Genomic DNA, 22,927 nt, shown 5'->3' on the forward strand with positions numbered 1-22,927 from the left:
GGAGTAAGTGGACGGATGAGGAGAATGTCACGCTGTCCAAGGCTTGGGTGAGTGTTTGCGATGATCCCCTAAAGTCGAACAATCAAAGGATCATCAACTTGTGGGCTAAAATAGCAGCAACCTTCAAGACACTTCACCCGGACGGGAAGCCACACACCGGGGAGGAGTGCCGGAAGCAGTGGAATCGAATCAGGAGTGCGGTCTCCCGATTTGCAGGCTTGTACACCAACAACCTTCGCATGAAGACCAGTGGCCAAACGATGGAGGATGTGATGAGGATGTCGGAGGCCGCCTTCCCCTTGCCGGGGGTTCATAGGGAGTTCACCTACTGGAACTGCTATGAGGTGCTGATGGAGTCTGAGAAGTTTCGGGCGGGTGTCGAGGCTGGCTGGCCGAAGAAGCAGCGCCTGAACCTCGCCGACGATTACAGCAGCAGTGCCGGTTCCCACGAGCTCCTCGACAGTGACGAAGAGGTCCCGACCCCTCCATCGTTATCTAGCCGCACTCGCCCGGTTGGTCAAAAGAGGGCGCAACTGGCAGCTAAGGGACTCGCTGGCGGGTCCCAGGAGGTCCAGTCGGCAGCCCCTTCTGGTCAGACGGGTCCCGAGCTCGCCAGCCTCGTGCGTACACAAACGTATCAGAGCATGATCCAATCATACGTGAATGGCGTGCGGCGACTGTCCATGTGGAGAAGGGGTTACTTTTTGATCTCATCCAGAGTATACGAGCCGATTTGGGGATCCCGACTAGCGGCACGGCGGGAGGCGCCGGGGACTCCTATGTGGTCGGGTCTGGCCAAGGCGGCGACGAGGAGTGAGGCGGGGCCGCGTGTGTTGAAGTAGGAGGTTTTTTATGTAATTTTTTTAATTATGTAATTTTTTTAGGAGGTACTTTTTAAAATTTAAATAAAATGATTGCATTTTTCCGTATCTGTGTCGTAAATTTAATTTCGTATCTGCGTGATTGTAATTTATATTTGTTATTTTGTTTATTGTGACTAGTCCTAGTGCTAGTCTAGTTTCTAGTCCACTATTGTGCAGTTGAGTGTCCTAGTGATGTGTCAAACAGTTTCTAGTCCTGATAATGTGGCAGAAGGTGTCTAGTTTCTAGTCCAGGAGCCGTTGTGGATGTTCTTAGCCAAAAGAGAAATGACTCAAGTAACTTGGGACAACCCAAAATAGAATACGACTCAAGTAACTTGGGAAGGAGGGAGTATAAATAAGTGGGACCCCTATTCCACTAACTTTTTTCCACCAATTTTTCTAAACATTTCTTAAAACCCGTGTCGGCTATAAATGAGACTCCTAAGGGTGTCTCCGGTGGCGCCCCTCCCACTAGGACCTCCACTAGCCCTTCCCACAAAAAATGCCTGCCACGTCAGCACTAGCCCTTCCCATTCCACTGCCACATCACTAGCCCTTCCCACTGCACTAGGACTTCCCACTAGGACTTCCACTAGCCCTTCCCACAATTAGATTAATTCACAATTAAAATTAAAATTTACGGAATTAAAATTCGACATGAATATGAACGGGAAATACGAATATTTCATTAATAAAAAACATAGATCATTCGAAAAAATAAATAAATTATATAGTAGATAGAAAAAAAAACAATCACATCAACGTCCACCCCTCCGCGTCCAAACCTCTTCGATGATATCCTCCTAAAGTCGAATATGGGGGAGCCCTTATAGAGTTTTTTTATAAAAATAAATAAATAAAAAATTTAAAAATTGCGGACGTCCGACCGGGACGTCCAACCTTCGCCACAGTGGCGGACGTCCGGTCGGACGTCGATGCGAGGGGCGAGGCCATCCGACGGGCACTCGGGACGGGCGTGGGCGCCCTTCCCACCCACTACGGCGGACGTCCGGCGACGTTCTACCGGGACGTCCGCCACTGGAGACACCCTAATGGCGGACGGAGGGAGTATAAATCAATAAAAAAAAATGGAGTAGTGTATAAAAATGTGTTTGCACTCTAATAATTAAATTCACTTATTTTACGTTAGAAAAGAAAAAGGATGAATTAGTTCAATACTAGTGGCAAAATTCAATTTCATTAATGAATTATTGATGCTAATAAATAAATGCAGTAGATGACATTATATTGTTATATACAGTACAGTATTTTATAAATGTAAAGAAGCAGACTATAATGCTTCACCAACCACTACGTCGGTAAAGCGTGTGCCTTCAAATGCGCTTCGTTCCATTTTATATCTTTTTCTTTTTTACATCAAAAAAGAAGAAAATTGAATAGATGCAATAAATAAAGGATTAAATTTGTACAATTTTCGAGACATCATCACGCCTCGGATTTCTCGGCTTCTCTCACTCTCCAGAGAGTAATCATCTCCTTCTGAGTTCGGATTGGTATATATCCTTTGATATCTTCGATGCTCTCTTACACTTGCGTTACAAGATTCCTTTTCTTTCCGATGAAAAATTCAATCTTGGGTTTGGTCAGAACGTATAATCTGTAATGGGTTTTCTGGGTTCAAGGTATCAATGGAGGATTTTGTGTCCTTGAAGTGTTTTTCGTTCTAAAATGTTAGATGATTTTGCTTGCTTGATTTTGAAGAAAATAGAGAGTTAAGGGCTGTTCATGACCGATCACTTACTTTATGAAATCATGATGTTTCAATTTTGCCTATTGTGTTTTGAATGTCACATTATTGCATAAGCAATTCCTTTTCACAATTGAGCTCATATTGATTCTTGTTAATGATGGATTACTTACTTTCTGAATTATTGATGTTTCAGTTTTGCCTTTTTCGTTTAAGTGTTATAATAACCTACATAAACATAAACTAGAGACTGGTTATCCGAAAAAAAAATTCTCATTCACGTTTGAGCTCATCTTGCTTCTTGTGTTTGTGTTTGGGGCTGTTTGTTTGCATGATAAAGAAAACTGATGCTGGTTATATTCAAATTCTGGTAGTTTAAGTATCTTTTCTATTCTTGCAGGGGAAAATCCAAATTTTGATTTTGTGAGTCTGAAAATATTACTGAGACATTTGGGAGTTTCTGTGTGTTGTGGAGAGAGGCTGCTGGTTCGCGGAGTTAGTTAAGCTTCTGCGAGCTTGGGATCCTCTCTCATTAAAATTATGATATGAGGTCTTGATGATTACGTGACTGCATCCCGTTTGGAAAGGAAATTTCGTAGCTTGATTAACACTGAGGTCATGGGTGCTGCTTGTTGCTGCATTAGGGATGACTGGGATGATTTTGCTAACCCGAACAACTCAATATACAGAAACTGTTTATGCCCCCATTGCTTTGTTCAGAATTTCTTGTATCTGGTATGAGTTCCTAGTTCCATGATGCTTGCTTTCTTAAACTACCAATGATTTTCTTGGAACTTTGGCATGTCATTAGAGTTGCTTACAGTAATCAATGATGCTCCATTGGATTGACTAGTTGTGGTACTGCTACTCGTACTGTTGTTTTTTTGTATCAAAGTTACTACTTTATGAATGTAATCAATAATTCTTTTTATCCCATAAAAGAAGAGGTAGGGAAGTTTGTTTTTTTCCAAATTGAATTTTATAAAATTTGGCAGCTAGGAATGGCTTGTGTGTTATAGATTGCTTCGTAGATGGTTAATACATCACTCTCTGAAAGCTGAATACCTATTATTGGATTTGCAGTATGCATCACTGTTTCATCGAGGAGAAGAACGAACCTTACCCTCGTCCTCTCAAGGGACAGCTTCTTTAAGTTCCTCAGCATCGATTGATAACTCTTTACCCGATATGTTTCGCCCTCCTCCAAGACCTCTGCCTTATGATGCAGATCCAAGATATTTTCGCTTGCAGCGTGATGGCCTCGTCTCTCGAAAGGAGAAAGGGTCAAGCCATGCACATGAGGAAACTGAGCCGCTAAGATCAAGCGAAGTTGACGAGGAATCTGAGTCTGTGACTACCAAAAGCAAATGGAATGAATTTACATGTGAAGAAGCATCCAAAGAATATAGTTCAAAATCGTCCCTAAAGCCATCAACTGCCAAACCGGCTACAGGATTTGCTCATATTTATACTTCATCCGAAGATGAAGATGTCTGCCCTACATGCCTTGAAGGTAAGATCGTGTCCTTCCATTACTTTAAATCTATTGATGCTCTGTTGTTCAGGTATTAAAAGTTGATTAGGCGTTTAAACTGAAGTTAATACTCAGTTCTCCTGGGTTTTAGCACAGCTACATCTTTCTATTGCACTGAGTATGTTTTCATAAAATTATTATTACATATATAATCTCCATGTAAAGTATTTGATTTTCTGCATTTTTTTCCCAAACAAGAGTACTTGGTCTTGATTGACCATAACCTGTCATTCTAGGAGGTTCTTTCCTTGCTGATCTGAGTACATGAGTACTGCCAAAACTAATTGATTTGAATGGTTTAAGGTATTAAATGTCTACATTCTAATCCATCATTTTCTTGCAGAGTATACCAAAGAAAATCCAAAGATACTTACACAATGTTCTCACCATTTCCATCTTGGTTGTATATATGAATGGATGGAAAGAAGTGATAACTGCCCAGTCTGTGGCAAGGTAATGCCTGATCTTTTCCATTATATTTCCCTTTGGTGTAAGAGCATTATTCATTTTCTTGGCTGTTTCCGACATTTCTGTTGTATTTCTGTACGCAGAACATGATTTCATTAATAAAAAAGATCGATAGCTATGCCTTTATTTAATTGTACTTGCTATTCGGAAAGGAGTCTAAGGTTGTGCCTCTAGGAATATGCTTTTGCTGTGTATAGGACCTGCATGTTTAATGTGTTATGAATGCCTGTTAAATGCTCAGATTTTAAGTAAGTTTCTCATGATTGAAAGCTGTAACATACAATTCTTTGGGGTTCCCAAATTTTGTAAGATCTCTTTTTTTATGCTATTTCCAGTATGGTTGGTTAGTAGCACTCTTTTGTACCCAAGGCTGATTAGATAATTGTCATAAATTCCATTAGTGTGTTGTGTGATGAAGTGTGGTCGTGTTATGAAGTTTGAGTTTTTTACTTCTGGTTTTTAGGTTGTGAATTGTGAACTGCTTTAGTCAGTTCAACCTACCTTCTCTCCATAGTTAGATCAACATAATCCGACAAAGCTTATCGTGGGCATTTGCTTGGGTGGTATTCTGAATAGATAAAAATTCTATAGGCTAATCTGTCGCATGCTTTGATGGATTTTACAAAATTGAGCTTTTTGGATCATGTAAACAGCAAATCTTATTACTTAATTGTCAATCCAATCCATTTTTCAATGTAAATGCCCCCTTGGATATACAACGTGTACATGATGGATGCTAGTGATCTTGGTTTCATGCTGATTTGAATTTCACTGTAAATAGGAAGTTGAGTTTTTTTCTGCTGAACACCGACCACTAGTTAAGATCGAAGCCCTAATCGGGTTTTGGCGAATCAAAGAGTGAAGAAACTGCTAATGTCATTTAAGAAACATTGTCAATATGCAGATTGTGTAGCTCTTTGCATACGACAGTAATTTTCCTCTTCGAGTCTGGTTTGTACAAATAATGAAAATAATAGCGATGAATTTCTTGAAAACAGAAAATTGATGTTTCTTGGGAACTAACCATATCTGCCACCCCATCACTCCCTTGAGTTTGTCCAAACCCAAACTTGATAACTGAATATGACATTGTTTGTTTCCTATTGGTAGGTGATGGCATTCGATGAGACGACCTGAAGTCTTCCCTGGAGCAGTGGTCGTGGATGAAAGCTACCAGCTACAAGACAGAAGAATACATGTGGAGCTGGAAAAAGTGTAAAGTGATTGTATATATGATGGTGTCAAGAGAAATGTGTGATGGGTCTCTAAATGCTGATGGTGTTCAGCACAACAATGTTAGCAGTGCATCCTTCATTTTTCTTGCAGATACTTGTGCTTGTATTTGTCACAGTTGCCATTTCCATTTCATGGAGGAAAATTCCTCTTCAATTGGAGTACATATTTGCTGTTTGCATTATCTTTGATGTTTAATATCATATGTCTGTATGCTGCTCATGGGAAATTGTTGCAGAGTAGAAAAAATCAAGAATAACATCGAGTTGATTGCAAACTAGCTACAAAGATTTTTTGATTGTATACCAGTAAGCAAATGAGCATGATTAATATTGGTTCATATATAACCTTTTAATTTCATCATTGTACATAGACCATGACAATTTGATACAGAGAAGCAAGCAACACATTCCTTTATTCATCAACTGACGCAAGACAAGGACAGTCTTTTCTAGTATTACAACAACAGCAATAACAATGGTGGGCACAGCATACTTCTCTCGTCTGCGCCTATAACAGTAAACGAGGCGCTAAGTGCTAGCAGCAGACTGAAATGCTCTTAGGAAGGCCTCTGGAGGCTGCCCTCCACTTAACTGGTACTTGCCATTTATCTGTCAAAATATGTTTATGCTATTCAACATTTTCCAGAAAAGAAAAAAAAGCATTACTATGTTGTTGCATATCTGAAGCAGGACTTACCACATAATGAGGGACTCCATTAATATTGGATGAGAATTTCTTGAGTTCCTCATTAACCTAAACCAAATAAAAAAATAAATAAAGCAAGTTTAATCTTAACAGGAGAATAATATGGAAACTTTACCTCCTTCATCCCGTTGTTCGGATTTGCAAGAAACTCCTCTGCTCCTTCCACTCCAACTTTTTTAGCACTTTCAACAAGAAAATCCCTTCATTTGAAAACACTGCATAGTTTAGTCTAATGGCTTCTTTCTTGATTCCAAATGAGTGAGAAATTAGAGGGAAAGTAGAAGTTAGTCTGACCTGTCACCTATGTATCTCCCTTGTGTGAAGTAACCATGGAATAGCTCCTCAACAAGTTGATGCTGCTTATCTTGCCCTTGCTTTCCAGCAAAGTAGATTAACCTATGGCTCTCCACACTACTTCCCCTGTGATACCAACAATCATGCTACACTCACAAAATGCACATCACAAATCGGAAATGCAATTCTTCTATAAATTAGCTTACGTAAGTCCAGACATGTCGTAATCCAATCCAACACCCTCAAAAACCTACATAATGACAAACAAACTCTATTTACAAGCAAATGATCACATTATACCAAGAAAGAAATTGAAGGAGCAAAAGTGAACCTCTTTCATTCGAGCTGTTATTTGTTGAAACCGAGGGCCGAACTTCTTCTCAAAAATTTCCTTCTTAGCAACGCCCTCCTTGGGCGCAGAAGGGTCCAGCAAGAAAGGATGCCATTTCATCTGTAAATGTTGAAATATATATGAATCAAACCATGTTTCTCACACTGTAGCTTCATTTTAGAACATAATTAATTTAACTTCAAAATATAGATGCATGAGTAAAATTTGTGAAACCTCAAAGGAGTATTTGTGATTTGAGGAAGCAATAGCTTTGTCAAGATTCTTCTTGCCCACATAACACCATGGGCACACGCTGTCGGAGGTGATATCAATTTGAATGAGTTTCTTCCCGCTGCTGCTGCTCATCCTTGTCAATCTACTGATAAAGTTCATCACTAACACTGAGCTGAGGCTATTCTATTCCAAACCATTTCTCAAAAAATAAGTTGATTTTGAGTTTGATGAATTAGACAAACTTGTTTTTCAAACTAATGTCTGTCAACTCATAAAGAGGTCTATATATGTTGTCACATTCCTTGTGCTTTTACAATATGCCACTCATCTGATGTGCATCGTGATGAGAGATGATGTTGTTGTATGGACAATCAAAACCATTTTCTGGCCTATGGAAAATTGTGTGGGTGTAGTGCATGTTAAACTAAAAGCTACTACTATTAATTATCATGTAATCTACTAGTGTGTGCAAGGAACTTATGCTACACAACTTTATCTGAAGCTTCCACAATTACATGATCTCACAATTTACTTCCAAATGGATTTCCAGGTTCCTGACTAATTAATTGTGTATTTATGCAGCCTCCACCACCACAAAATTTACATTTAGATATATGCTAATATAAGATAGATAAACATCACTTCAATCATTTTAAGAACAGTTATAGTATGATTTTATTTTGAAAGCACATCGAAGAATCAAGCTTGACTTTCAAAAAGTGGAGTAAAACACATTGGAGCATAACTGTGGAATTAATTATTCAAGAAGGGAGGAAACATAAAGCAGAAAGAAACATAATAACCTGGAAAACAGAGGAATTTGGAGATTGCGGAAATAGTACAAACGCATATAACCTTAACTGAATCAACTACTTCTCGTTTCTTCTCTGTGGTGCGCACTTATATGAATATATAATGTGCAATATCTAAAATTCAACCGAATAAAAGTAATTTTCCAATCGAATTGTATTAGTTTGAATGTTGACTATACATATATTAAATAGCCTGCTTTCTAGAATAAGGAGTATTCAATTATAAAATATCGGCGAATCAAACATAAACTATTCGTCCTATACAATTTAATTTTAAGATATATAATCCTTATAGACTTCTTTCATATTAAGAGAGTGGATCGTGAATTATGAGCTAAAAATTTTAATTGACTCAATAGTATAGCTTGCATGAAATGGAAAAGTACTAACACAATAGTATAACTTTAAATTTGGTTAGTCTTATAACAAATTTCATTATCGATATAAAGAAATAATTAGAACCATTAATAGACTATTTTTCTTATCAATAATTAATTAATTTTAAAATGGAACTATAAATTTCAATTAGTAATTTCAAGCCGATAATTTTATGATAACAATTCTTATGATTATAATATGGTGACTAGAGGGGTTAATGCCTCGAACTTTAGCTTCATATTCTACACAGATCAATATTTGTATTTAATGTTGTGGAGTAGTTATTAAATAAGTTGATGGCATTTTGGGACTACTGTGCAATTAGGCCAATTTTTATTTTCCAAACTATTACTCCACCTAATAACTTTTTTATTTTCGAAATTGAAAATACACATATTATGATTTCAAACATTTTGAGTACTATTGTTTTAATACGCAAAAGGACTATCTAAGAACTTATCTCTAAAGTCTCAATACATTTATTGATTTTGACTTTTAAGATTGAATCGTGAATGAATGCCCAAAATTCAAATTTCAGTTCCAAACTCATGTAGAAAATAAAAGGAGGCGAACTTGCAATACAATAAAAGGTACTGACATTATTAAAACTCATTAAAACCAAGTCTCATTAAGATTTAAACTTTAATATGGTATAGTATTTAAATTGCATTGAACTCTCGTATAAATAACATGCATGCCTATATCATTGTTTATATGAAGCATGTCTTTTAAATTTTTATGTAAAGAAAAACCCCAGCTATTCCACATGTATTTCTATTCTCCTAGTTGTATTCAAGTTTATATATTTGCACTAGGAGTTGTGAATGTGTAATTTCGTTACAAATTTTAGCAAGCCCATCATTAATTCGTCCACCGACGAATGACACCCAAAGTAGTTTAGCTTTTGCATAATGGTGGAGCGAGAAATTGTAGTATCTTTCAAACAATACAATTATAGTATAGTACCATTGAAATAGTAATATAAATCTAAATATGTGCGTGTCACAATTCCATTCCCCATTTTATTTGACTAATTTGCGATACTGTTTCCGCAAATTAATTTGTGATTGAAATACACCGACTCCTATTTACCACCTATATTTTGCAATTATTAATTATATAGCCCACCCGGCTAACTACATAAACATCCGATATTAATTACTTCACAAAATCCCACACTATATAAACACTACACCATGAACAAAAAAAAAAACCCATCACACCCTCGATCTAAAATTAGGATTCCAATCAAGCAAGCAAGCATTTATCATTATCACTTCACAAAATTGAACAAGATATGGGTGGTGTGATGAAGTTGATCGGCACGGTGCTCATTGCCGCTGCATTGATCGCGGCCATTGCTACACCAAGTGAGGCCGCGATAGGGTGCAGCGCGGTGGTTTCATACCTGAACCCATGCCTCCCCTATGTGAGCGGAAAAGGCCCCTTAGGTGGGTGTTGCGGTGGCATAAAGGGTCTCTATGGCTCCGCGAAAACGACGCCAGATAAACAGAGTGTTTGCAACTGCTTGAAATCACTTGCTGCTTCAAATTCAGGCATCGACGCCAGCAAGGCCGCCGGCCTCCCGGCCCAATGTGGCATCAACATCCCCTACAAGATCAGCCCTTCCACTGACTGCTCCAAGTAAGTAACCATGCATACATATATATGTACTCCATATATTCTCATGAACTTGTACGTGTTTTTAAAGTTGGAATTAATTAATTTAATGACATATATGTTGTTACTATTTTGCAGGGTGCAGTGACCTATCTTGATGGTATGATTATGGTGCAACATTTGATATGTATTGCCGACAACCAACGTAGATATACTATGAATAAAGAGAGGCTTATTGGTTGTGAGATTTAATGGTTTCTTCCCATTGGATATGATGTACCAATATTATGAATGCGAGCTACTGTTTGTGTCTTTTATTTAACTGGAGTGTTTTATTTTCTATTCATTTGGCTTGTCTGGCTTGTCATTTTTATTTTCATTTTATCGAGATTATTAATGATTCCACATTTACTGTGTCATAACAAGAATCTCTGATAGACATATACGACAAATAAGAATTATCTTACCAATTGAGCTATGTCTCTTCCTATATAGTTACCATCTTAAATTGTGATTAATAATTTTCTTATTTTTCCATTCAACAGTGCCGATAAAACATGCTCAAAGATGCCACGAAATATAATTTCAAGATGAAGGACACTTAATGTATATGATCTCATAGTAGTGATATTGGGCAACCACTACTTATATACATAACTAAAGAACACGAATTTAGTTTATTGTAAGAGCGATTTAGTTCATTATAAAGTCGTTTTAATTCACAACACAAATTTGAAAACACGCAGTAAACTGAATCTTTCACGGTAAATTATAATGAATTAAATCGTTCTTAACTAAATTCGTATTATCTAGTTATGCATTTTAAATTAGTTATCCTCTTGATAATCTCCCTATGATCTCATACTATATTATTATGAATGTTCAACTTGTAATATACTCACAAATAAAAAAAAATTAAGATAATATTGATTATACTTGTTACTTGTACCATTTGGAAACAAGTTATGACTTTGAGCTTACCTATATCAGTTGAAGGTGTTGCCTGTATGGATCAAGGCGGGTGTGCTATCAAACTACTAGTCGAACATGATCCAAGCCCGATTGAAATGAAACCAGCATACATAACCTAAAATTCATTTGTTGTTGTAAATAACTTACGATTTCAATTCAAAATAATATATTTGAAAGCTAATGGCCTTCAACTTTATGAACTGGTCAATTTTTAAACGATAAAAGAGACCGATTCATTATAATTTGTGTAAAATTGATCGCCAAATTATAATTTTACCTTTATCTCTATTTTTTCAACATATTTGATTAACTTAACAATCAAATTTAATGAGGTTTTTAGAAATAAACAAATTAATTTATAAATAAGTTATAGGAGTACTACTACTATTATAAAAAAAAGAACAGATTGAAATTAAATATTGTCACATCAATTAGAACCGCATGATGTTATTAGTAATATATTTTCTCCATACTAAATTAGCTAGTGATGTAATATTGATATTTCTTCATATTCCAGTTAACTTTAAAATATTTTCTCTGAATTAAATTAGTGCTCTTTCAACAAATTTTAATAAATTACGTCCTACTACTATTTTGGGTCACTTATTTAGAAAATAATTGAAAACAAAAATTCACAAAGAATTGAATTTAAAAATTTCAATACTGGCATACTGTATTTTATTTATCAAATATGTTTGCATACAAAAAGATACTCCTCAAATCAAACTAAATCAAATCACATCCTAATATATACTTTGAAATAGTCATTAAAGATAATATCATAGTACTAATTACTAAAGAATATCTATTGATACAAATTGAAGATTAGGAGAAATAAATGCCGATATCAACTAGTATTTCAGTTTTAGAGAAAAAAAAGGTTGAGGATTTTATAGCTACAATAAATATCTTTTTACAAAATTAAGAATATCCTGTAAAATAACGATTTTCCTGAAAAAGTGGAAATTTAAGTCCACAAGGTTAATATAGACAAAACATAATAAAAGAGGGGTGAGTACTAGGGTTTTTGGGGTCTATATAAAGAGAGGCGAAGCATTTAGTTAAATCTATCTTAGGCCTTTCTTCTTTGAGTGAAGTCGCGACTGCGGGGTGGGACGCACAGAAACGGCAGAGCTAAGCGTCGGAAGCCTTCGGTTGGGCGTTGTTGTGAAAAGGCTTTCCTCTTTCTCTTTGAGTCCTCTGCCTTTTCCAATGCCGCCCATACCGATTGCTTCCGATCTACTCTCCCCTTTCTCCCCTTCCCTTTTTTCCTTTTTCTTTCCGATCTACCTCTTTTTCTCTCTCGATCACCATGATTACTTCCTTTTTTGTTCCCTGAAAATATTGCGACTGTCTTATTTTAAGTTTTTTTTTTCCTGCTAAAAAGATGAGAACTTCACGCGGTTGCTGTTTTGTTTAGAGGGCATTAAATATTTACCAGAAATTAATTTTTAATTAAATTGAACATGTTAGCCGTGTAATTAAAAGTTATCCCTTCGTCTGGCTAAGATAATACATTCTTTAGCTGGCATGAGATTTTAGGATGGGATGAGATTTTAGGATTAATTGGTAAATGTGTTTAATTGGATTGAGAAAATGTGAATGGAATTACTAAAATAGAGAGAAAAAGAAAGATAGAAAATTTTAATAGTGGGAAAAAACTTGTCATCTTAATTTGATTTTGATTTGCTAAAGAAAAGCAATGAGGAATAGTATACTCTGAAAATGTGAGAATTGGTCAATGTTAGAAAGGGGACTTGATTGATTGATGTTGATGGAGTTTATCAATTTGCCATTCTTCAATTTTTTTTGTTTTCTGTGGTCCCTTCTTTTCATTATGAATTTTTTATTCAAGTGTGGAAATATGTTACCGGATTACTTCAAAACGGGGTTAATTGAAATCTTTGAAATATGTCTTCCACACCACTAATCAAAATTCTAGTTTTTCTTTAAAATGTCTGCTGTCATTTAATCACGAGTTTAGCCGGATTCATCTACTGCAAAATTGGTAATGTGTTTTGTATACTTTGCTACTTTCATTTATAGTATACACTATTCAGTAATGATTTTCCTTCTAATTCTAACATTGCAAGTTAGAGTTTCAAAAGTTTCTAAACTAGTTTGCAATTGCCAAATTCTATAAATTCATGATTATCAACTCAAACCACGTTTCCTAGAAAACAAAATATCAAAAGACAAAATCAAGTGTAGGAAGAGAATTCAGAGTGGTGGGACCAGATATGCAGAGTATTTCATTGAACACTTTTTTAAATAGATCTAACTTAGTTTGGAAGTAAGAATTTTAATTAATTTTTTGAAAAAGAATATTACCATTACATTTATAAATGTGAAATAACCATTATTATAGTATTTTTTGGAAATACACAATGGTTATAGACGTGTTTGAATGGAGGATGGATGGTCATTTGATCCTAGTATTTTAAAATAGGATAGGGTAATTAGATGTTATTCCAAAACCAATTCAATTTGTAGTTTTTGAGTAAAATATATTTATTTTTAAGTTTATACTAAACCAAAATCAATTTTTAGAAAAATATTTTATGAGTAAAAGAGGCATAATATAGAGAATATTTTTTAAAGTTTGAGTTTAGTATAAATAGTTGGAGTAAAATCATATTGGATGTGATATTTACAATAAAATGGGTTTAAGTTTATTGTAAATGATTGGAGATGTTCTTAGCAGAAACTTCATTATTTCAAATGAAATAGACCAATAATACAGAATTTCTACAAAAACACGATATCAATATAGACGTTTTCTCTCTCATAGAATAAAAAGTACCGTTTCCATCTGCAAATAAGAGTCTCATTCTTATTCGGTACGAGTTTTATGAAATGTTAAGAAAAGTGGATGGAAGAAAGTCATAGAAATATGAGTCTCACTTGTATATATTAAATGATATGTGAGTGGAGTGTCCTATTCGCGGACAAAGAGAGTATATAATTTTAATTTTTTCCCCTAAAATCAGCCTAAGAATTTTGTCCAACTAGTTTCTCTTAATAAAATTGGTTGGGTTAGTTTATATATGACCAAATTGTCCAAAATCTTGACTAAATATGAGTTCAAAATTCTTCATTGGATTACAATACTGACACTCACAAAAGACCAAGGATTATAAGAAGCTAATGCACGAATAATGGATTACTATCAAGCACCGTGCTCCAAAAACTATATATTTACTGTATTATTATATCACTAACTCGTTTGATAAAAAAGATGGGATATGAGAATATATGTAAAACAAGATAAGAAATACGGACTTCAAGTCGAGATATGCAAATATATGATTTTTTTCGTTGTTGTTTGATAGAAAAGAAATTATCTAAATTTGTATTGTATATTAAATAACATGGCTTAACTTGACAAATTGGTGGGATACATAAACAAGGCTAATGTTATAATTTTGGTAAGATTAGATAGGGCTCTGGTCTTATATTGGACTTTGAGTTAAACTTAATTATGATATCAAACAATTAGAAATGTCCATATACAATTCTCTATCTTGGTATTGCTAACTTATCAAACATGCTCAATAATATTCTTTTAAAAGTAAATTATGTACTATCTCCGTTCCTGAAAATTTGTCCCATTTTTCCATTTCCATCAGTTTCTCAAAATTTGTCACATTCACTTTTACCATTTTTGGTAGTGGACCTCATATTCCATTAACTCATTCTTATTCATATTTTATTATAAAACTAATATATAAAAGTAAGACCCACAATCCACTAACATTTTCAACTCACTTTCCATTACATTTCTTAAAACCCGTGTCAGGTCAAAGTAGGACAAATTTTGGGGGATGGAGGTAGTAACAAATATTGATAAAGTAACATTTAAGCAAAAAAGCGTTTTCTATAATTAAGCAACGTTTATACTCAACACTACTTAAAAAATCAAAGAGTAAAAATCTGACTGTAACTATCAAAATGTTGATATTCTCACCACAATCCTATACATAATAAAAGTATATATATCAACACCGACGATCTACATGTAGTAAAGAAAAAAGAGCCACAACTGAAGAATGAATTGGAACCATTTCTCAAGTTTTTGTGCACCTGAATCCACTGCGTGTTGTAGGATCTCGTCCCGTAGCAATGCCAAGAACATTGAATCCTCATCCTCCTCGATGATGCTAAATGTTTGTTAAAAACACCCAAACAGAAGAGCCAAGAGAGCAAGAAGCAGCTGAAGGAAGGAGACATTCTGGCGCGTGGAGGCACTTGGTAGATACGGATACTCATCAGGAGGTGGCATCACACAGTTGTCCCCGTTGAAGTAAATCCTCCTAGGGAAGGCCCAACCCTTCTCGAAAGTGAAGGTGGATTTGTCCTTGCGGAATAGGAACTCTGATTGCGCGTTTCCCAGAGGGCCGGCTTCCATCAGCAGGTCGTTGTAGTACTTAACGCCCCATAGCATCGCCGTGTCATCTGTCCCAATACAAAAAATATTGACTTCATGTGATCAAGAAAGTATTAATTAGTTGTTTATAGGTAAGTAGCATGACTTACTTATGTCTTGGTATGGATTGAGTGGCTTGTAGTTGAAGCTGAATATCTGTGTTAGGTTGTCGAAGTTGGGGTGTTGGATTACTAAGTTCCACAATGTGTAATTCATCCTGTAGTTGAAGTTTGTTATGGTGACCTTAACCCTCCAATAATCCTTGTAGTTCTGCTTCACGTGCCAGTGGACGCGAATGGGGCACATGTGGCTCGTGCATTGGACTAGAGGCGCGAACTTGTTGGTCTTCTCTTGTTGTGAAACGACTGAAGCTAGGTATGGTGAGTCCGGACTGCAGAGAGAACCAGTATAAAGATTAGTAACCGAGGGACACAGAGAGAGAGGAAATGATGAAAAAACTTACTTGACACAGCTTCCTGGATCTGTGGCGTTGTTTTGGCATCCACATGTGCACGTCGGGCAAGGAACAATGGTGTCATTGTAGAAGGATGAGAGCGAGACACAGCAAGAGGGAGTTTTTTGAGCTAGAAACTGTGAATATGTACATGTAACATTCCATGTCACTGCAAGAAGAGAAACGAGAATGAATATAAGCCAAACTTGCACAACTAGATTTTCTTTCTATTACTTATAAAACATGTCAATGATCCACTTTGGTACACTATATTCAACAAAAATGTCATTCCTTCATTGATCAAGAAATTCCCATTTTCAAATCATACCAATCTGAAGACCAACTGATTCCAAGGTGAAAGAACTTACTCATAGCCTGAGTGACTCTCCTTCCATCGGAAGACACATATTTAGTAGGCTTCACGATTTTGGCAGGTCCGCAGGTATATCCAGGACCGGGTGCTCTCAAGGTGAAGTTCCTGGGGACCCTCACAGTTTTGTTAGTGGTTCCAGCGGCGCCAACACTGACTTGGAAGGAGCTTGCTGCATTGGATGGATCCTGTCCCCAAGAACCAATCACCCCTCCTTTACAACAGTTTGCAATCTGCTGGTTATAGGGAGTTCCGGGCAATAGGTCCACGACTGTGGGATCTTTCTTGCAGCAATGTGGGACATTCCCTTTATACTTTGAGCAATCCCCTTGTTCTGTTGTTTGGCCTCCCATCATGCTCCATATCACCTCCTTCTTCGCCCACGTCCACCCCAGAGTCCAGCCCGGTGCTTGAATGTGACGATATTGTTGGAAGTTGAACATGGTTACTACAGCCTGGATATCCATTTACATTACATATGCCAATTAGATTCATTGTTTTAGGAATACTTTAGTAATCACCACTATCATCTCATAAGAGAGATCTGGTACAACATCTGGAGGCTCGAATTCATATGAACACAAACAAACATTAAGGTGCTAAATCCTCAACTAAAACCGTATAAGTAGGTCATATATACATCATAGACAGTACAAGAACCTGAATTTGGATTGATCTGAGCAAGATTGAGGAACTTAAAAATGACTAATGCTATACAATGGGTATATTATTAGGAATGTTTGAGATTAGTACAACGCTTACCACATAGCCATCGGGCGTCCAAGAGATAACGTCCCATTTTATTGTGATATTTCCGTTCGGGTCAAGTGCATCGTACGCTTCTGAAAGAGGATAAAACACAAGTTTAAATCTATGATCTTACCTTATCACAACAGTCTTGTATGCAGTTTTTAAGACATCATTAGTGAGGTCCTAAATTTAGAAAACTAGTCTAATTTCAAGATTATAGCAGTCTCAAATATTTACTTAATTTGGGAACAGAGGAAACAATATGATAATACTTGATGATTGTCAAGTAAAGATTCAAACAGTTGATCCTTCCTCCCTACAGAAACAAGAAAACTAAAGCTCTGTGCACAAATTGATCCCAGTATATTTTTTATGGAAAAATAGTTTCATTCAAGCTTGAACAAAATGTTCATCAAATCCCATTTCCATACAATCAAGAAACATACTTTTTCCCCTCAATTTTCATGCAAAAACCTCCAATTACTCGAAAATGCAACTGTTCAAACAAAATTCTACACATAATTACATCCCATTAATCCAACTTCATCAACAAGTAAACAAAAACTGAAATTATGCTCCAAACAAAACCAACAAGCAAATGGGAGATTACCTGTTGAAGGAAAGGAAAAGCAAGATAGCAAGAACAGCAGCAAAATGATGGGAGTTGAGAATTTGAAGCTGAATTCCATAGTTGCAGATTCTTCTTGCTACGAAGATCTGCAACTGAAGTGTGAGTGGAGGGGAGAGAGAGAGAGAGGGAGTAGGAACGGAAAGATGGCTGTTAAATCTTGTCTAATTAAGAAGGCCTTAAAACTGGATTTTATTAAAGCGTTTCTCAACCACTGGATGCAGCACATTCGTTTTCTGTATTTTCATTTCAGCTAACATCATTAATTTATTGTTGTTTTTTCTCAATAATACTCACGCTACAGAATATTCAATAAAATACTAGTATTAGTTATAAACTTATAAAAATTCATCTATTAGTTACATGTAATATAAATGGTACTGTCATATTTCAGTAGATACAAATTGATAAAGAAAAAAATACTCCTCTTTGACATCAATTTTACAAAACAAGTTGTTCATGAATTCCTCTCTATCTTTCTCTCTCTTTGGTAGTTAGCTTGTTCATTTCTACCATATTATAGTATCAAGGCTATAGACACATATATTATAATACTACATGATACTGTATATATTATTATTAACTTATCGAATTGAGAAAGGAAGATGCGTCAAAATTTATGTATATTGATGAAGACGACACCCCAACTAAAGCCCTCAAGCGAAGAAAAGTTCATACATATAAATTGATTAATTGAAGGTGTGATTTGAATTTTAACTGCATGATGGAGCGTACTCATCTTGAATTCATTTTAATCCGGCAACCAATAAAATTTTCATTTCACCTTTAGTATAAATAGTAAAAAACTCACACGTTCTATTAACTTATTTAACTGATATTTTATTATTAAATTAACAAGATAATGTAAATGACTGAAATTTGACAAAGATTTATTTTATTTTGCTGATGAAGCTGATTTTAGCCAAATTTTGCCCTATATCCAAATTGATTTGGTTGTGCAATTTCAGTTAAAAATGTCGCTGTTGTAATAACTAACTTAAGCCGATTTGAACCCCTTGTTTTTAAAGGGCGGGACACGGCAACATTAAAACAATTTTTTTTATTTTTTTTTTATCATAAATTTTAAAAAAATCATTACTATAAAAAATTTGATCGGCACCCTCTTTGGAAAAATCCATGTAGGAAATATTATTCCAGCATTCGTTTTAGAAATAATCACTCTTGAACAAATGCCACTTTGAAAGGCAATAAATTCATGATTTGATTTAGGATATAAATCCTATATTTACCTATTTTGCTTAAAACTTAAAAGTCATGAAGACCAACCCATACGCCTTAGTAATACAAATTCCACATATAATTTAGAAATACCAATTATTTTAAAAGAAAATCTCATGATTCTTGTCTTGCCGACAAAGACAGGCACAAATACTAGAGAGAGAGTAGTTGCCGACACTGGTGTCCGGTGATAAAATAGTGGGAAAGATAAAGTATGCAATGCATTTTTGTCACGGACAGCTCACCATTAACTCATTTTTATTATACATTATTTTATATGTAAAATATGATTTCTAGTGTCGGTGAGTAGAGGATGTTCAATATTCCAAGAAGCAGAAAACAACTGGCAATTATATTATGGCCTCTCGTCTCTTCTCCTTGCTCGCTTCTTTTTAACTTGACTTAATATATTTTTTATTTTAATAATTACTATTTTATACTCCTATTTAATATAGGTCACACATCTTTACACAATTACACTATGATTTTACATTTTTAAATAATCAATAAAAAATTATATACTTATAATAGTAATATAAATTCTACTATTCACGGTGAATAAATTTTAGCTGATGATTGTGTCGATATATATAGTGCCAAAATATAAGAAAGGAATCAATTGGCAATTAATTGGCCAAACCAGTAGTTTCCAACTTACTTACATTTTTTTGTATGGACTGTCATATATACATATTCAATTATTCATATCCTTGGCCCACCTTAACCTATTAAGTATTAGTATTATTTGCTATTCAAAAGTCCTTACCAAATTAAAGATCTATAATAGTATTATGCACATGGAGTATTATAAATTCGTTATCGCACTTTTTACAAGAGATATGCATTTAATTTTATCATTTATATATTAATGGATTATGCATAATAATACTGCCCCACATATACCATATAATAGTTGATTATATTACCAAAATTTTATTTTCCTGTTATAATTTATTTTTTTTTGCAGATAATTAAATGATTAAATCCAATTTTGCTAAACATAATATCGATACCTTACGCAATACAAAACAAGATATCATTAGTCAAACATATCACACTTTATCCTATTTTACATGCCAAAACGATCTCTACCAATAATTTTATCCTATTTTTGTTTAAAACTTACACATAATGTTGAATGCTTCCAACTCCCCATCGATTAGTTTAAATAAAAATCTTTTACCTATTGAATTTTACTTCATGTAAAATTCTAGAGTACTTTTTATATACATATATATGTGTCTAGAGTAGGTTAAAATAAAAAAATTGTTATTGTGATAACTTGGAAAACTTGCACTCGGCGTATAAAGTAATTGAATATACAGTGAAAATACATGCACACTGACAAAAGTATATTTTTCCCTCTGGATTCGAAATCGAGTATGCACTTATCGAATAGCAAAAATATTTTGAAGTTTTTACTACCACTTTTTATTTGAATAATTTTCTCCATATATATAATTAAAAACATCAGTGTGTACTTACTTTGGATCTGACCCGTAAAAGTTGGTATACTGGCCCATGTTTGGTTGTGATAGCGAGGTTCACAAACTAAGCCCACTTCTCTTCTATTAATGAAAGCGGCCCAACAGATGATGAGAATTGGATATTCAATTAGAGATATTTCTAGTTACTTGAGCGTTGGAGGATGTCGATGCCAACCAACATGAATTTTAGGGGTTTTAGTGATGGTCTACACTCTACACTAATATACATGTGCGTTACGGGTGGCAAAATGAGAAGTGGGTAACGGGTAATTTCCATCTCTTACCTGCTACCGGACGCTAGCGGGAAACAGGATGGGATCAGGTAGTGTGTTTTAGAGTTTCGCGTGTATGCCCGTTAATCCCGATAATAGCCATTATTATTAATATTAGACATATACCATCTTTTAATACCTCATTCGTTCCATATTAATAGAGGCGTTTCGAATAGTTAAATAATAGCCATATACGCACTTATTTTGAAAAATTAAAAACAAATAGTTAAAGTGGAGATAAAGTAAAGTAAGAGATATAATAATGTAGATAAGAGTGTTTATATTATTATTTTTCCAAAATGAGTGAAGAAAATGAAACACCTCTATTAAGGCGGAACAGTGAGAGTACTTTATATAATTTAAGAGTTCTTTTGAAACATTTTTATATTCCAATGAACATGCGATTGAAAACTCACCGGAAATAGCAATAGAGTGTCTCATTATCTTACTCTCAATCTATTCAAAGCTTATCATCGATATATATAAAGTAAATTAGAGAACATTGTTGGCTATTATGGTTTTCAAATTTTCTATAGAATTTCGGGTCGGGTACGGAATACCCGACACAGGCATCGGGTAATCCTGGTATGTCGCGGGGCGGGTATTGGGACAACAAATTTGGCTAAAATCGGGTACGGGTACCTGACTTGTCTGGCGGGTAACCCACTTCGCCACCCCTAGTGTGTGTTTCAGTTATATATTATCGATAACAAGCAAAAAAACAAAATATTCCAAAAACAATATATATGGAATAATATTTTATACAAAGATTAGAACAATTTATTGTGTATACATAGGTAATATAGCTCAAATCCCATAATCAAAGCCAGATCCGTGAAACTTGAGTTTGGTAACATCATCTATTTTCCGAATCATTTCATCTTGAAGATAGCTCAAATGATCTCCAACTTGGCCCTTCCTAAAGAAAGAATTATACGGCAAGGGGAATCCACTATCAGGCAACTCACTCGATCTGTTAATCTCTTGATTGCTCAAAATCTCAAAGCTGCAAAGCCTCACTATCTTCTCAACTTGCTCCTCTCCATTTTCTCCAACAAAAGGACACCCCAAAAACTCACCAATTCTTCTCACATGACTCCTCGTATCTTCCTTGAGCTCTTCATAAGTCACAAACAACACCTTCTGAGGCCTTCTCATGCTCTCTTCCCTATACCCCAACACGTGATCGTAGTAGGGCCCGAACGGGACCATGCCATCGCAGAACTGATCCACGGCAGTCTCCAGCCGCCACGGATCATCGCCAACGCCCTCCAATCTCTGCACAAAACGCCACATCGAAATTAGGGTATCTTTAGGGTTTCGAGTGACGTACACTATCTTGCAGTCGCATGAATCTAGGGAATCTCGGAGAATCTGATACGGTGCGTGTGTGGCCAAGATTCTCCCTTCCTTTTCATCGAGATATTCCTGCATTTTTCTATCACATTGTGTTCGTTTTCGGACGTAGAGGTTTGTCTCGAGGGATGGGACTAGCTCTTGAGGATGGGTGGAGGGTGGAACGGCGTCGTCGCGGTGGGTGATGGAGTAGAGAAGGGCCTTGAGCCATGTGGTTCCGGTTTTGGGGAAAGAGGCTAAGATGATATCTGTGGGGAGTGGTTTGAATGTTTCTACCACTTCTTTTGTTGTTTCTAAGTATGTTTTTGTGAACCAGTAGCCATGGAACTCGTATAGGAATTCATGGCCACACCATTTTTGTTTTTCTATGTGATTAATGTGGTTGGTGTTGGAGTGTGGAGTTTCCATGATGATTTGGGAAGATGAGTAAAATCAACTATTCCACTTCGGCCATGTATAGAAATTGAAGAGTTGTGAATAAGCTGTTGGTAGGATTGGTGTAGTGTCAATATTGGTGTCTAGTTAATTTTGACATTTTTCATTTTGACAAATGACATCCGAACCACATAACATATTGACAAATGACATCCGAAACGCATAACATACTTTTATTTAAAAACCACCTGCATGTTTTCTTTTAATGATGGGAAGCTCATAGGTGCAATTGCATTACCATCTCAAAAGTTAAAAGTGGACTTTCGAAATATAGTTGAAAATTTTCTAGAAAGAATAACTTCATAGGCATATAATCTAATTAGGGGCATATAATCTAAATATCTAATGTAAAGTC

General features: G+C 35.5%; 4 protein-coding genes and 1 pseudogene across 6 annotated transcripts; 2 read left to right on the forward strand and 3 right to left on the reverse strand.

Moving 5' to 3' along the window:
• The first annotated feature begins 2,203 nt into the window (after positions 1-2,203).
• LOC125195862 (E3 ubiquitin-protein ligase At3g02290-like) lies at positions 2,204-5,990 on the forward strand. 2 transcript variants are annotated; one of them, XM_048094124.2, is made up of 5 exons: positions 2,204-2,377; positions 2,972-3,306; positions 3,655-4,084; positions 4,449-4,558; positions 5,684-5,990. In XM_048094124.2, the coding sequence occupies exons 2-5, from the start codon at positions 3,190-3,192 to the stop codon at positions 5,708-5,710; spliced, it is 684 nt and encodes a 227-aa protein (XP_047950081.1). In that variant the 5' UTR covers positions 2,204-2,377; positions 2,972-3,189; the 3' UTR covers positions 5,711-5,990. The 2 variants fall into 2 exon arrangements, with proteins under 2 accessions (XP_047950081.1, XP_047950082.1); XM_048094125.1 differs by having other exon boundaries at positions 2,372-2,506.
• Positions 5,991-6,129: 139 nt separating this feature from the next.
• Positions 6,130-8,316, reverse strand: LOC125195861 (Thioredoxin superfamily protein). Of its 2 annotated transcripts, none has more exons than XM_048094123.2 (8): positions 8,177-8,316; positions 7,374-7,515; positions 7,140-7,259; positions 7,015-7,058; positions 6,809-6,934; positions 6,630-6,714; positions 6,506-6,562; positions 6,130-6,417 (listed from the first exon to the last, which is right to left on the reverse strand). In XM_048094123.2, exons 1-8 carry the CDS (start codon positions 8,221-8,223, stop codon positions 6,337-6,339), a joined length of 702 nt encoding a protein of 233 aa, XP_047950080.1. In that variant the 5' UTR covers positions 8,224-8,316; the 3' UTR covers positions 6,130-6,336. The 2 variants fall into 2 exon arrangements, with proteins under 2 accessions (XP_047950080.1, XP_047950079.1); XM_048094122.2 differs by having other exon boundaries at positions 7,374-7,518; positions 8,177-8,291.
• Positions 8,317-9,766: 1,450 nt separating this feature from the next.
• LOC125194324 (non-specific lipid-transfer protein 2-like) lies at positions 9,767-10,505 on the forward strand. Its single transcript, XM_048092487.2, has 2 exons — positions 9,767-10,207; positions 10,322-10,505. The coding sequence occupies exons 1-2, from the start codon at positions 9,861-9,863 to the stop codon at positions 10,329-10,331; spliced, it is 357 nt and encodes a 118-aa protein (XP_047948444.1). The 5' UTR covers positions 9,767-9,860; the 3' UTR covers positions 10,332-10,505.
• A 4,507-nt stretch (positions 10,506-15,012) lies between these two features.
• Positions 15,013-18,009, reverse strand: LOC125194323 (protein COBRA-like). Its single transcript, XM_048092486.2, has 6 exons — positions 17,766-18,009; positions 17,168-17,247; positions 16,404-16,860; positions 16,045-16,204; positions 15,692-15,972; positions 15,013-15,610 (listed from the first exon to the last, which is right to left on the reverse strand). The coding sequence occupies exons 1-6, from the start codon at positions 17,842-17,844 to the stop codon at positions 15,327-15,329; spliced, it is 1,341 nt and encodes a 446-aa protein (XP_047948443.1). The 5' UTR covers positions 17,845-18,009; the 3' UTR covers positions 15,013-15,326.
• A 3,490-nt stretch (positions 18,010-21,499) lies between these two features.
• On the reverse strand, positions 21,500-22,576 carry LOC125197289 (cytosolic sulfotransferase 8 pseudogene; annotated as a pseudogene).
• Positions 22,577-22,927: the final 351 nt, after the last annotated feature.

This window comes from Salvia hispanica, chromosome 4 (assembly GCF_029641045.1).
Source record: "Salvia hispanica isolate PSC_SH4W2 chromosome 4, Shi_PSC_v1, whole genome shotgun sequence".
NCBI classification, from domain to species: domain Eukaryota; kingdom Viridiplantae; phylum Streptophyta; class Magnoliopsida; order Lamiales; family Lamiaceae; genus Salvia; species Salvia hispanica.